The sequence below is a fragment of the Rana temporaria genome, chromosome 8 (genome assembly GCF_905171775.1).
Source record: "Rana temporaria chromosome 8, aRanTem1.1, whole genome shotgun sequence".
Classification (NCBI taxonomy): domain Eukaryota; kingdom Metazoa; phylum Chordata; class Amphibia; order Anura; family Ranidae; genus Rana; species Rana temporaria.
Genome location: NC_053496.1, coordinates 80,449,248 through 80,463,008, shown reverse-complemented (window position 1 = coordinate 80,463,008; position 13,761 = coordinate 80,449,248). Strand labels below are relative to the sequence as shown.

The 13,761-nt window shown below is 42.9% G+C and overlaps 1 protein-coding gene across 1 annotated transcript; it reads left to right on the top strand.

The window, feature by feature from the left end:
* Nucleotides 1-10,330: 10,330 nt before the first annotated feature.
* On the top strand, nucleotides 10,331-13,539 carry LOC120910417 (protein ANTAGONIST OF LIKE HETEROCHROMATIN PROTEIN 1-like). The gene is made up of 3 exons (XM_040322174.1): nucleotides 10,331-10,787; nucleotides 10,875-10,976; nucleotides 12,660-13,539. The coding sequence occupies exons 1-3, from the start codon at nucleotides 10,567-10,569 to the stop codon at nucleotides 13,537-13,539; spliced, it is 1,203 nt and encodes a 400-aa protein (XP_040178108.1). The 5' UTR covers nucleotides 10,331-10,566.
* Nucleotides 13,540-13,761: the final 222 nt, after the last annotated feature.

Here is a 13,761-nt window from a genome sequence, read left to right as displayed (position 1 = left end):
TCGTCGAGATTCTCGTTTGCCTGTTTCCAAACGAGAAACCCGAGAGTGTGTATACTTACCTGTAGCCGTGGAAACCCGCGCATGCTCGAAATTACTTTGACGCATGTGCGGTAGCTTCCACGGCATAGGTAGGGTGAAGCAAGATGGCGGCAGCGGAATCGAATGTGACGAGTTTGAATCTTTCCTTTCAAGAGAACCGCGGTTCTTTTGAAATGAAATGAAAGTTAGTACACTCGGGCGGCAAGAGTTTCTTGCCAAGAATCTCATCAGGGAAAACGACTGGTTTCTCCTGACGAGATTCTTGGTCGTGTGTACGAGGCCTAACATTCTATAACTGTGAAGCAGGTAGTGGAATGGGTAGTAAGGAAAAGACTTGGCACCATCCCTTATATAAGGTAAAATTTACAGAGAGAGAGAGAGAGAGTTCCCATTATTCCCCACAGGGAGAGATAATGGGAAGGAAAGGTATTTTTAAGGTGCCTGCAATTAGCATATATACATAGTACATTATAAAATGTATTCAAATTCTTTATTAAATATAAGTAGTGGAATCCTAATAACACTTTGCTAACTCAAATTCTTCCACTTCAACTGCTCTTTGTCTACAGTGATTAGGTATTACACTTCAGGAGGTACCCACCTGTCCACAACTTGACTGGTTTAAAATATTGCAGCATGGTAACTTACATCCCTTGGCTTACACACTCCATCCTTCATGGCCCCATTGATCACATTCCTATTCTCATGTTATTATGATCTCATAATGGGCAATCTTTTCTTTGGCTTCAGAGGACAGGACTCCTCAAAAATGGACCAGTCCTTCAATTGCAGGCACACTCTAGCTAAAAAAAAAAGAGACCAAGACCACTTTTATATAATTTTTAATAATTAAATAATTATAACAATGCACTATTCCACTGTTCAGAAATATATTGAAAAAATTAGTTAAGGGATTATCAGTCTTTCACTATTTTGAATCAGATATTGTCTTCTTGAGATTAACTAAAGGCAAAATACAAGCTGCCTTATTTTAGGGCAATAGACTACATCTCATTTTAATAAGTGACTGGTTCAGCTTATCTGAGATCTTTGCCTGCAATGAATAAGCCTCATGGAAGCTAGATTTTGAACTTTACAGATTTAATCATTCATCTCTAATGGCTGCAATCAGGTTCTGCAGTTTTAAAAATGATATTCTGTGAGATTATTATTTCTGGTAGATATGGACTTTCTTCCAAACATCATATGAGTGGGGGGTCCCAATGTTGTTAAGGTGAAAGCTTGGAAAAATGTAAAAAAAAAAATCCATTAGGTACTGATATTCTGTGTAATAAAAAAGCTGCAAATGTACATTCACAGAACTCTTGCATTAACATTACTTTTCGGTTTTGAGGAACATAGGAAAGAAAAGTTTGTGAAATACTGCTTAAAGTACTAAAGTACATAATTTGAATATGTTTAAGTTGAGCGGCTGATCTCTCCACTAAATCTATCCTCAGATAATATTCCAGCTTTGCCAAGCAAATCTTAAAATGTAGAGATAACTAGTAGAAGTTGCAAGCTGCTGAATACTGCTTTAAAGAAAATAACTATAGGGTCTTTTAGCAGCAATAAAATTATATTTATTTGACATAGAAAAATGCTGCTGGTGGTAAACACAATCCCTAATCACATTTTCCATTTAGAACATAGTGCAGGAATATTGCTTAAAGTAAAAAGTCACAAGTCAAATGCTGACACAGGATTTTCTCTGTATATATAAGCAAGAACAAGTTAATAAAATGAAAAGAACCTCATTAGAAGGAAAGGTATTATATGTCTTCTACACTAGGACTCTAGCTTATGCCAAATGTTATAGATGTTTGATTTGAGCTGACAAAATTTTTCTGAAAGTACATACCTCACTCCTTTATTGTTCAATGACCATAATTAGACAGAATAAGTTTTATTATGGTTATTGTTGTTATTTTCTATCACAAAACATCGAATTTAATGCTGTGAAAAGTGAAGGCATACAGGGGTTATAAATATAATAAAAGACAAACACTATAGGGAATGGAGTTTCAGAAGCAATGCCCATGTTGTAGAAATACTGGTTAGGCTTACTGAGGAGTATGGAGGCATTACAACTTATGGAACGTATTCATCATACCATTATGGGCACCATAAGCCAGATTCACAGACAGCGGCGTATGTTTGAGCGGGCGTAGCGCAGCTCATATGCGCTACGCCGATGTAACATAGAGAGGCAAGACCAGTATTTACAAAGCACTTGCTCCCTAAGTTACGGCGGCGTAGCATAAATGGGCCGGCGTAAGCCCGCCTAATTCAAATTAGGAAGGTAGTGGGCATGTTTTATTAAAATTAGCCGTGACCCCATGTAAATTAATTCCCAAACGAACGGCGCATGCGCGCACATGCTCAGAATCACGTCGAATTTACGCCCTAAGATACGACGGCTCAATGGCAACGACTTGAACGTAACCTACGCCCAGCCCCATTCACGTACAACTTACGTAAACGACGTAAAATCCAACGGCTGTTCCGTCGTCCATACCTTTGCATTGGCTGCACCACCTATAGAGGTGTTTTATCTTTACGCCCGACGTACGCCTTACGTAAATGGCGTAGCTTACTGCGACGGGCGCAAGTACGTTCGTGAATCAGCGTATCTCGCTCATTTACATATTCGACACGTAAATCAATGGAAGCGCCCCTAGCGGCCAGCGTAAATATGCACCCAAGATACGACGGCGTAGGAGACTTACGTCAGTCGTAGGAAGCCAAAATTCAGGCATATCTTATTACAAGAATAAGGCGCATAGATACGACGGCGCATCCATGGACTTACGCGCAGTATATAAAGATACGTCGGCGTAAGTCTTTGTATATCCGGCTACATGTGTTTAACAGAAAATGGGAATCTTGGTTCTAAGATATTGTGTTATTTACCCTTTTCCCACCTTTTGTTTATTTTTTTTGTCTCATCCCTGTTTATTTTTCTTTCATAAAGCACGGTATTATATATGCCCGTCTATATGGCCCAAAAAATATACATATGTCTTTTTGGCTCAGTTTGCTATTTCCACATAGGTAAGTGGCCATTATTATTTTAAGTCTTTTTTTTATTTTTGAGTTCTGTTCAATTATTTCTTGTGCCGCAATAAAAATCGTTGGTAAACGAAAAATAAATACAAGGTAGAGAAACTGCTCAGGGAAGTCTTGATTAGTTTTCCCTTGGGTGTTTCATTTTAATCAAAAAAACAGGAAACATTACATCAGGTTAATGGCTTGCTCGTAAATTGCCCTTAATGTGTGCATGAGGGTGATAGGGAATTCATAGGCGAGGGACTGATGTGAACACATCTACCAGTGGATGCAATGTATGTAAGTCATGTTTATTTTATAGTGGTTTAATTACAATATTATAAATGCATTTTACAAAAATTAGTTTGTACCAATCTTATTTTTGCAGGTAGCCCGTACGTTTTTGTAGTGGCTGGTGCTAAAAAAAATTGAGGGGGCCCAAACAGGAAAGCCCCCCATCACCAGCTGTGCTGAGTGTGAACAAGGCTTACACAGCCCGGAGCTTTACACATCTCCCCATTCCATTCGAAGACAGCTCTCCCCTGCCTGCCTGCCTGCCCTGAACAACCACATCCTTCATACAACACCTGACCTCCAGGGACCCCCCTCCCCACACCCGGACACTCACCGTACTCCCAACCCATAAACAATCATCTTCCAGTGGATGGAGGAGGGAGGGGCTCTGGAGCTTTGGGGCTGAGGATGAAGTCACAGCCAGAGGAAGAGGCATCCGTTACTATGGGGACTCCAAGCTTCTGTCACCCTCATCACCATTGCCAGAGACCTGGGAGACTGGAGATCAGCCGGATACATGGAGGAGGAGGGGGAGACCACATCACACACCAGACAGCCCTACTGCCATCTCTATCATGCACTGGGAGGAGAGCCAGGACTTCTCCTCCCGGCCGAAAATGACCCGCTTTGTGATTGGCCTGGAGGAGAATGAGGAAGACGATATGGAATATTAATTCTCTATTGTCACACAACTGGGTAGGCCCAGGGCACAGTGCTCTGCACCCTGAGCCCACCCTTTTTTTTGTTTCAATGATTTTATTAAAGTTTTCAAATTCACAAATATAAACAGTGAAGCAGTTACAAGTAATATCAATGACAAAGCGTGAATGACAACAAGAGGTTGATAATGCATGTCAAAATGAACTGGACTTCAGAGAGTGTATAGTTGCAACTCTATAAAGGTCCAATCCAAAGAGGATTGGGGTGGTACATTTGAGGGATTCTGTAAGGTAGTTACAGGTAAACCAGGCATGCCACCAAGGCACACAACCACCCCTGTTGGGAGCTAACTGTGAATGGGTGGGGGCTCTGAAAACTGGTATTTGTCTTTCCACCTTTACTGAGGGGATTGGTTGAGTCCCTCTATTCGAAAAAAAGTGTGTGTGTTACCGGTGCCAAGATAATATCAATATTGTTATTAAGTCTTGCTGCAATAAAAAGTGCAACCTCAAAGGTTGGATTTAGATTTGTGTATTTGTGAAGTGTAGTGTGCTAACTTATATAAATATTTTACCACAAATGATCCTGTGAACTTGTTACTAAAAAAACAAAAAGTATGTACATGTGTCTATGATTATTAATTAATGTGCAAACAATCAACAAATAGTGTGCAATAAATACCAATACAGTGCTCTGTGCCAAACTATAACATATGACTTTCTCAATCCATCAAAAAAATGTGAAATAAATCCAAAAAGATTTCAAATATGCTACTGTTACAACCCACAGCTTGAATGTGCCCCAAGAAAGCAAGAAAAATGTATTTTATACAAAAAAATATATAATAAAAAATAAATAAAAAAATATATATGTATATGTGCTAAGAAAGTCCTTAATAGATAATTTCTTGCAGTGATGCCCAGCTATGTTTCCACCTTCACCACAAATAGTGCCTACACCGTCACCGGATAAAATGGCCACTCACCAGATGGAGTGAGCATTGGGAGTGATTGCTGATAAAACTGAGAGAGGGAGGGGTTATCCATATGAACCAAAGGCAGATTTCTGGGGCCATCTGGTGAGTGGCCATTTTATCCGGTGATGGTGTAGGCACTATTTGCGGTGAAGGTGGAAACATAGCTGGGCATCACTGCAAGAAATTATCTATTAAGGACTTTCTTAGCACATATACATATATATTTTTTTATTTATTTTTTTATTTTATATTTTTTAGGGCTGTTACTGATCAATTTTTTTTCCCCCTTTGTAAATATCAGTGCTATTGCAGCACTTTCTGTACATCATGGAGATGTGCCCTTTTTACAGGCAGGATTTGGGCATTTTTAATGTTGTTTTGCCTGGCAGAATTGAATAGTTTAAAAATGATATTTTGCATTGCCACTTATTCCCCAGGGCACACCCATTCCGATTGAATGTGGATGACTTGGTAAGTACTTTTTTCCAAAGCTAATCTTTCAGAATAGGTCACTGTGAGATGTGCTCTGATCAGCAAGGTAGCTCTAGCAGAGTGAGATCCATTTTCCTGCAGAATTTACAGGATTCCCCAACAACAATGGAAATTGGGAGCTATTAGATAATGGTGGGCTAGTGTTTAGATTGTTAGATACAAAATGACTTGTAAAGTAGCCTTATTGAGGTCAATGGAGGAAGAGGCATACACCCTTTAATCACAGGGACTTTATCCTTGTGTAGTAGTGTAACTGCACTATCACGTATTAAGTGGTAATTAAGTGGTATTTCAAGCTGCATGGACTGACAGCCCTGTGGATGCTATCAAACCACAGAGGTAAGGTAATGTTTCCCCCAGAAAAGAGTTAAACACCCCTCCCATTGTGTCTGAAAGATCCGCATCATGATTTTATACAGGATTACCCTATGAGAGAGCCAATCAGAACATTCCCATTTTTGAATGTCCAAAATATCTGTGCATGAGCATGCATGAGCATGCATCCACTGATCCATGTGGAAAATGTAAGCAGTTTGAGTAAGTTAATTTTAGAGAATAGCACAGAGCAGAAATTATTTGAGAACAGCTTGTGCCGTGTCCCGGGCATGCCCCCTTATGTTTGTTTTTCTTTATATAATGTATGTTTTACATAATCTTAGAATTTGTTGGCTGACATTGGCTAACAATGTACTCAATTAATGTACTTTTCATTTGTATTTTTTACTGATTTCTACTTATCTTGATGACATTATTATTTAGAAAACCTAATAAAAAATGTTTTAAAGAAAAGGACAATTTAACATACAGTATGCATTTCAGTGTACCCGAAAGTATAATTTCTACATTATGCAGAACTGTCTCATACAGTAGGTGCACGCGATATTGTGTCAATCTCGCTTCCTTTCTCGGCGAGATTGACCACCTATGAGCCCCATCGCGGGAGCCAGCGCCGAGCTGGCTTGCCGCGATAGAGACAAAGCCGTCATAGAAGCGACGGGAGATCCAACTTGGATTCCCGCCAATTCTACACGTGTGCGGCGTTTGTTATGAATCCTGAGGGGGAAGTCCCCGCCGGATTTTAAATAAAAATCCGGCATGGGTTCCCCCCTCAGGAGCATACCGGGCCCTTAGGTCTGTTATGGGTTGTAAGGAGAGCCCCCCTACGCCGAAAAAACGGCGTAGGGGTCCCCCTACAATCCATACCAGACCCGTATCCAAAGCACGCTACCCGGCCGGCCAGGAAAGGAGTGGGGACGAGCGAGCGCCCCCCCTCCTGAGCCGTACCAGGCTGCATGCCCTCAACATGGGGGGGTTGGGTGCTCTGTGGCAGGGGGGCGCACTGCGGGGCCCCCCCACCCCAGAGCACCCTGTCCCCATGTTGACGAGGGCAGGGCCCCTTCCCGACAACCCTGGCCGTTGGTTGTCGGGGTATGCGGGCGGGAGGCTTATCGGAATCTGGGAGCCCCCTTTAATAAGGGGGCCCCCAGATACCGGCCCCCCACCCTAAGTGAATGGATATGGGGTATACCTACCCACGTGGGATCACATGGGTAGGTACAGAGCATGATGGGACTGTGAGGCCTATATAGGTCCGATGCAAGCCGCGCACCCGTCATTTCAGCGAGAAGAGCCGGCGTGTCAACATCGGGAGAAGAGAAGAAGATGACGTCACAGCCCGGAAGAAGAAGAATACGTCACAGCACGGAAGAAGAAGATAGACGTTCAGCGCTGAAGGAGAAGGCACCGGACAGCTGGAGGAAGAATCGGGGTGCGCCGAGTCAACAGCGGAGAGCGGCGAACATAGCAGAAGACCCCCGGAGAGTGAAGAAGACCCCCCGGATAGCCGAAGAAGACCCCCCCGGATAGCGGAAGAAGAAGCACACCACCCCCCGCCGAAGACGTCGGAGGAAACCCGCCGAGGAGTGGGCGCTTTTATAAAAGCGACGCCCCCCGGCGGTGGAAGAGAACCGGACGGCGGCGAAGAGCGGCTCCCACCCGAAGACGTCAAAGAAGAAGCCCCCCCCGGTAAAAAGAGCTAAAGAAGACAGGGGGCGGCCTCCGGAGCAGACTAATAAATTATTTTAAAAACTCTTGTGTTGTGTTTATTGACTTTTCCTCCAGGTGAATGGGTAGGGGTACGATGTACCCCATATCCATTCACTTAGGGTGGGGGGCCGGTATCTGGGGGCCCCCTTATTAAAGGGGGCTCCCAGATTCCGATAAGCCTCCCGCCCGCATACCCCGACAACCAACGGCCAGGTTTGTCGGGAAGGGGCCCTGTCCTCATCAACATGGGGACAGGGTGCTCTGGGGTGGGGGGGCCCCGCAGTGCGCCCCCCTGTCCCAGAGCACCCAACCCCCCCATGTTGAGGGCATGCAGCCTGGTACGGCTCAGGAGGGGGGGGGGCGCTCGCTCGTCCCCACTCCTTTCCTGGCCGGCCGGGTAGCGTGCTTTGGATACGGGTCTGGTATGGATTGTAGGGGGACCCCCTATGCCGTTTTTTCGGCGTAGGGGGGCTCTCCTTACAACCCATAACATACCTAAGGGCCCGGTATGCTCCTGAGGGGGGAACCCATGCCGGATTTTTATTTAAAATCCGGCGGGGACTTCCCCCTCAGGATTCATAACAAACGCCGCACACGTGTAGAATTGGCGGGAATCCAAGTCGGATCTCCCGTCGCTTCTATGACGCGCTTGCTGGAATGTGCTGTCACCATTCAAGCGAGTGCGAGATGTCGGTACCCTGTCGCCGAGAATCAGCGCGATGCTGTCGTGCTAAAAACACATTCTCGGCGGCAGGTACTGTATGCATTTTTTGATTTTATCTTTTTGGTACAAAGTATTTTTTTCACAAATCTTGAAAACGTTATTTAATATCTCTGAATAAAGTGATTTTAAAGGTACAATAAAAAAAATAAAAATAACAAACATGGTATACTTACCTACATGGGTTTTTCACACAACAGCCCTGATCCTCCTCTCCTCAGGTCCCCCGCCAGTACTTCTGGCCCCTCCACCTGCCAAGTACATACTCAATGCTGACTATGTGTGCCCATCGACAAACAGAACGTGGCCCAGCCCCATCTCCCACTCCTAACTCACTGGCTGTGATTGACAGCAGCAGAGGCCAATGACTCTCGCTGCTGCCTCTGTGTTGAATGATGAGAGAGAGAGCCAGGAGAGGCATTGCTCTCATGTAGATCACTGGCTCAGGTACATCTGAGGGGGATGGGGGCTGTAGCTGCTTGCTGAAGGTTTTCTACCTTAATGCATAGGATGTATTTAGGTAAAAAAAAAAACTTGTACCTTTAAAACCACTTTAATCTTAGATCAACAGCAGCCATTGCATTTTTAGCACACTTTAGAAGCACAGACAACATCGGTAGGTTAGACAGGGGCAGGGTTATGATGTGTAACTGAGGGGAAAAATACAAGTACAAATAAACAATAGGAGATTTCAGGCTGTGTGTGTGTTAGTTGTCTGCAAATTTCAGGACAAAATGCATAAACATGTATACCTTGCAGACATGCAAAACAGTGCAGAAAGCATGCCCCCATTACACTCACAAATGTTTTTTTTCCTTTAAGTTATTAAATCTCATAGTGCCTTGGTATATACAATTCTATATTTTTTGCATCACCATCAACTGTTGCAAGCTGCTTTTTTGTGTTTTAAAGAAATGCAGTGATTTAAGATATTGTATGTCCACACAAATATTAAAGTATTATGTTATACAGTTACTGTTCTTATTGTGCACACCATTGTTTAAATGACAACGTTTCTTTTTTTTTTTTAATGAGCACAAGAAACAGTATTTTTATTCAGTGAGAAGTGTCCCTTATGCTGGTTGCTGCTGTCTTAGTTGAATTCTTCCACCCTCTTTTTCCCACACCCATGACCCTGCAGTGTAAAAATGTCAGCACTGCAGGGGTTAATGCAGCTGCTGGGCCTGATATAGGCACTCATGAAGAGTGCCAACTATGATTGCCCCTTCTGTAACCCTTCTCCATTCATAGATCATGTGCTATAGCTTCCACCAATGAAAAGTGCTTTATGAATGGAGGAGGTGGCCCTTTCATTAATTTACCCCTCCCCCATAAAGTGCTTTTCATTGCAAGAAGCTGTAGTACAGTGTCTATGAATGGAGCAGGAATGTAAAAGGCTGACATAGTTGGAAGTCTTGTCATGTGTCTATGACATGTCCCACGTATTTCCCACTGTAGTTTCATCCCCAGCACCTGGAAATTATTGCTGCAGGGGGATAGAGGAACAGAGGACTGACGATTTTAACTAAGACAGCAGTCACAAGCACTATGGACATTCCTCGCTGATAGTAAGTAACATCCCTTGTGCTGATTTTTTTTTTAAAACTACAGTTTAGCTTTAACATAATTTGACTTTTTTTCCAACAGACATTTCCATCTGTTTTTCCAGAAATCAAAGCAGCAGCGGTTAATTTTAAGAGCATAGACTAACTGAGACTCATCCTCCATCCTAAAGTGTTAATAATGCTGTGCATCAGTTTGTGAGCTGTGAGCTGGAGCCAGCTGGAAAGCTAATGTGCCAGAGCAGACATAAGCTTACAGTTTGGGATTTACTGACATTGCATGCTGCAAACAGTTTTCATTCACCAAAAAATGATGGCAATGGCAGGCATTTTTCTATTTTTTTCCAGAAATTAAAGCAGCAGCCGTTAACTTCAAGAGCATGGAATTTCTGAAACCCATTCTCCATGGCATGCTGTAAACTGTTTTCTACCACCACAAAAATGATGGCAATGGCAGTTTAAGGCCGGAATCACACTAGTGCGTTGCGTTTTTGAGCTGCGTTCCCGTTGCGAATTTCTCTAGAGGGTGTTCTGCGGATCAACTGCGGTTTAGCTGCGGATCGGGTGCGATTTAGAAGAAATAATTATCTGAGCTGCGTTTTTGGTGAGGGCCAATCATTGTTAGCTGTGTGATGATGTAGGTAATAAAAGGGAGTGACCTTTCTTGGACTCTTCCTTTTTCACGAGCATTCAGTATAGTGTGGAATTGGATTTGGATTTCAGAAGAAATGTGTGCTGCCCTGCCCATGATCATGCCTACAGTTGTTGCTGCAACAGCAGCAATCTTGCTGGAAGTTGAAAGGAGGAGAAGGAGGAGTAGAAGAAGAAGATACTGGGTTCATCCTATCATTGCAAATAGGGATGAAAGAGGGCAGTTCATGATATTATATGAAGATCTCCGTGGGCATGAGGACAAGTTTTTTAATTATACACGCATGTCAATAACCAGGTGATTTTTTAGTTAATTTTGCTAAACATTTTCTTTCTCCATTGTTCCATATTAAATTTTTAAATAATGTTTTTTTTTTATTTGAAGTTTTGATGAATTGTTAGGACTAACGTACCATAGTTTGGAGCGCCAGAACACATGCTTCAGAGCAAGCATCCAGCCTGCACAAAGATTATTAATCACATTAAGGTACTTTTCCACACCTATGTGCATTTTCAAATTTATGTTGAAGCATGTATTCATTTTTGGGTTCAACTATCCAACATCTGTACTTAGAAATGAACAACCAGACATAAGATGCCCAAAAATATATTTATTTTTTACTTTTTTCCCAAAAATAAAGAAATAGACAACATATATTTGCTTGGACTAATATAAAAAATAAAAACTTTGCCTTCAAGTTTACCTCTGGATTAAACTTTGATTCAAAATATGCACACATGCTTGTTTACTGTGGGCATAACGTAAACTTTAGAGATGTTGATATGTTTTGGGAAATAATGGTGTGTCTGAGGAGTATTGACTTGCTGAGGTAGATTCATCAATCTCGGTGCTTGAAGCATGGCTAGACTCGCCATGGTGCTGTGGGCCATGGTGCTGTGGCACATGGTGCTGTGGGCCATGGTGCTGTGGCACATGGTGCTGTGGGCCATGGTGCTGTGGCACATGGTGCTGTGGGCCATGGTGCTGTGGGCCATGGTGCTGTGGCACATGGTGCTGTGGGCCATGGTGCTGTGGGCCATGGTGCTGTGGCCCATGTGTCTGAGGCACATGGTGCTGTGGCCCATGTGTCTGAGGCCCATGTTGCTGTGGCCCATGTGTCTGAGGCCCATGTTGCTGTGGCCCATGTGTCTGAGGCCCATGTTGCTGTGGCCCATGTGTCTGAGGCCCATGTTGCTGTGGCACATACATCCCCTGCATTTGTGTTTGTGGCATAATTGAAGGGATTGGGGATGGGATGGGATATGGAGTTCGCCTCTGTTGTACCTCATATATTGAAGTTGGCTCCTGAAAGCTTGAAGTGTAGGATGGAGGAACATAGGGGTAAGGTTGGTTTCCTGGGTCTGGGTACTGGCCTGACATTGGTAAGTGTATGTGTGTTGTTTCTTTTGTTACATATGGCCTTTCCAATGTATGTTGCTCGCTTGGCACTGTAAATGACTGCAGAACGTGTTCTACTGTGGTTCGCATTTCTAAATATCTCTCAGGTAGAACTTTTTTGATCAATGGTACAAAATTAAGCGCCAGTATTGTAGCTGGACATAAGAAAGCATCCACCTTTCCTGCCATTTGTTGTAACATCTCTAGAAGACGCTCGCTTATGTCCATCTGCGATACTGGCGTTCGCTTACGTGCCACTTTGGCAGGCCGCGCAATGGTTGTCGGAGCTGAGGAGGGTCCAGGCATAGGCTCAGGCAATCCAGAGTCAGTCTCTGGGTTTGTGACCCATAGATCTGACCCAAGTGGCATTTCAGGTATTTCCTCATTTGGATCAATGCAAACTGCTGGCACGGATTGGGCCTCAGATTGGCTCTCTGGTTGATCCTCCAGGACATCCTGTTCGTCCCAACTTGCTTCGGTCCTGTTTTTATTAAAAAAGAGAAACATTACTAATGCAAAATATATAGTCACGATACATAGATGATGTAGAGGATAACTTACTCTCTCATCTCTATGAGTGGTTTCAAGAAGGCAAGGTCCTCTGCATACATATAGGGTACTCTAGCTGGTGCCCCCGAGCCACTCCTCACTTCTCTTAGATGTTTGTTGTATTTCTTGAAGGCATCACGCATGCTTCGCCAACGATTCTTGATGTATACCACTGTAAAAAAGAGAAGATACTAAATATTTAATATTTCTTATTTGTTGAAGGTACCTAGCTACAGGAAATTCATTTGGAAGTCTCCACTATGAGTTCAAGGTTGGAAAATCAACTATATCTGGCATTGTACATGAAACATGCCTTGTTTTATGGAATGTACTAAAACCATTGGTCTTCAAAAAGCCTACAAAAGAAGATTGGTTGAAGATATCAGATGAATTCTGGGAGAGATGTAATTTTCCAAACTGTGTGGGAGCCATCGATGGCAAGCACATACGCATCCTGAGGCCATTTGATAGTGGGAGTCAGTTTTTTAATTATAAAAAATATTTTTCGTTTGTATTAATGGCAGTGGTAGATGCCAAATATAATTTCATTTATATTGATGTGGGTGCTTATGGTAGCAGCTCGGATTCTGGTGTATTTAATCATTCCACATTTGGGAGAATGATAAGGGCAAATAGTCTGGATTTACCTAACGATTCCTCCTTGCCCGGAACAAATGAGCCAGCCCTCCCATTTGTTTTTGTAGGGGACGAAGCGTTTGCCCTTGGTAAAAATCTTCTTCGACCATTCTCAAGTAGAGCGCTGAGCAATGATAAAAGAATATTTAATTATCGGCTCACTAGGGCACATCGAGTAGTAGAGTGTGCATTTGGAATTCTTGCCAATAAATGGAGAATATTGCACACCGCCATCAATCTCAGTTTGGAGCATGCTGTCTCTGCTGTCAAAACTGCGTGTGCACTGCACAACTATGTGCGAGAACGTGATGGAATTGATTATGAGGATTCCATGATGCATAACATGGAGGCGGCACAGTGGAGTTTGACTAGGGGCACTAGCAGTGGGAAATTGATTCGAGATCAATTTCTTAATTACTTTCTATCGCCAGCTGGCGAGTTACCTTGGCAGATGCAGGCAATTTAAAACCAAAAAATGTGGTGTTGTCATTAAAATATATGGCCCTTTAAATATTAAAACATAAAATACTAAGCTAAAAATGTCACTATGTGTAATTTGAATGCAGCTTGGAAAAAAAAATATTAAAGTTATTTTTTGGCAGAATATTAAGGACTCCGAAGTGATTCTCTACCTGCAATTGGACAAAAACACCAAAAATTGGCTTGGTGACACTGTTATGTGTGTTCT

Excerpts from the sequence above, each read along its gene's own strand:
- LOC120910417 (XM_040322174.1), top strand. The coding sequence starts at position 10,567 with ATGTGTGCTGCCCTGCCCATGATCATGCCTACAGTTGTTGCTGCAACA. Across the intron at positions 10,788-10,874 it reads ACACGCATGTCAATAACCAG|TTTTGATGAATTGTTAGGAC; the intron begins GTGATTTTTTAG and ends TTTTATTTGAAG. Across the intron at positions 10,977-12,659 it reads AGATTATTAATCACATTAAG|GTACCTAGCTACAGGAAATT; the intron begins GTACTTTTCCAC and ends TATTTGTTGAAG.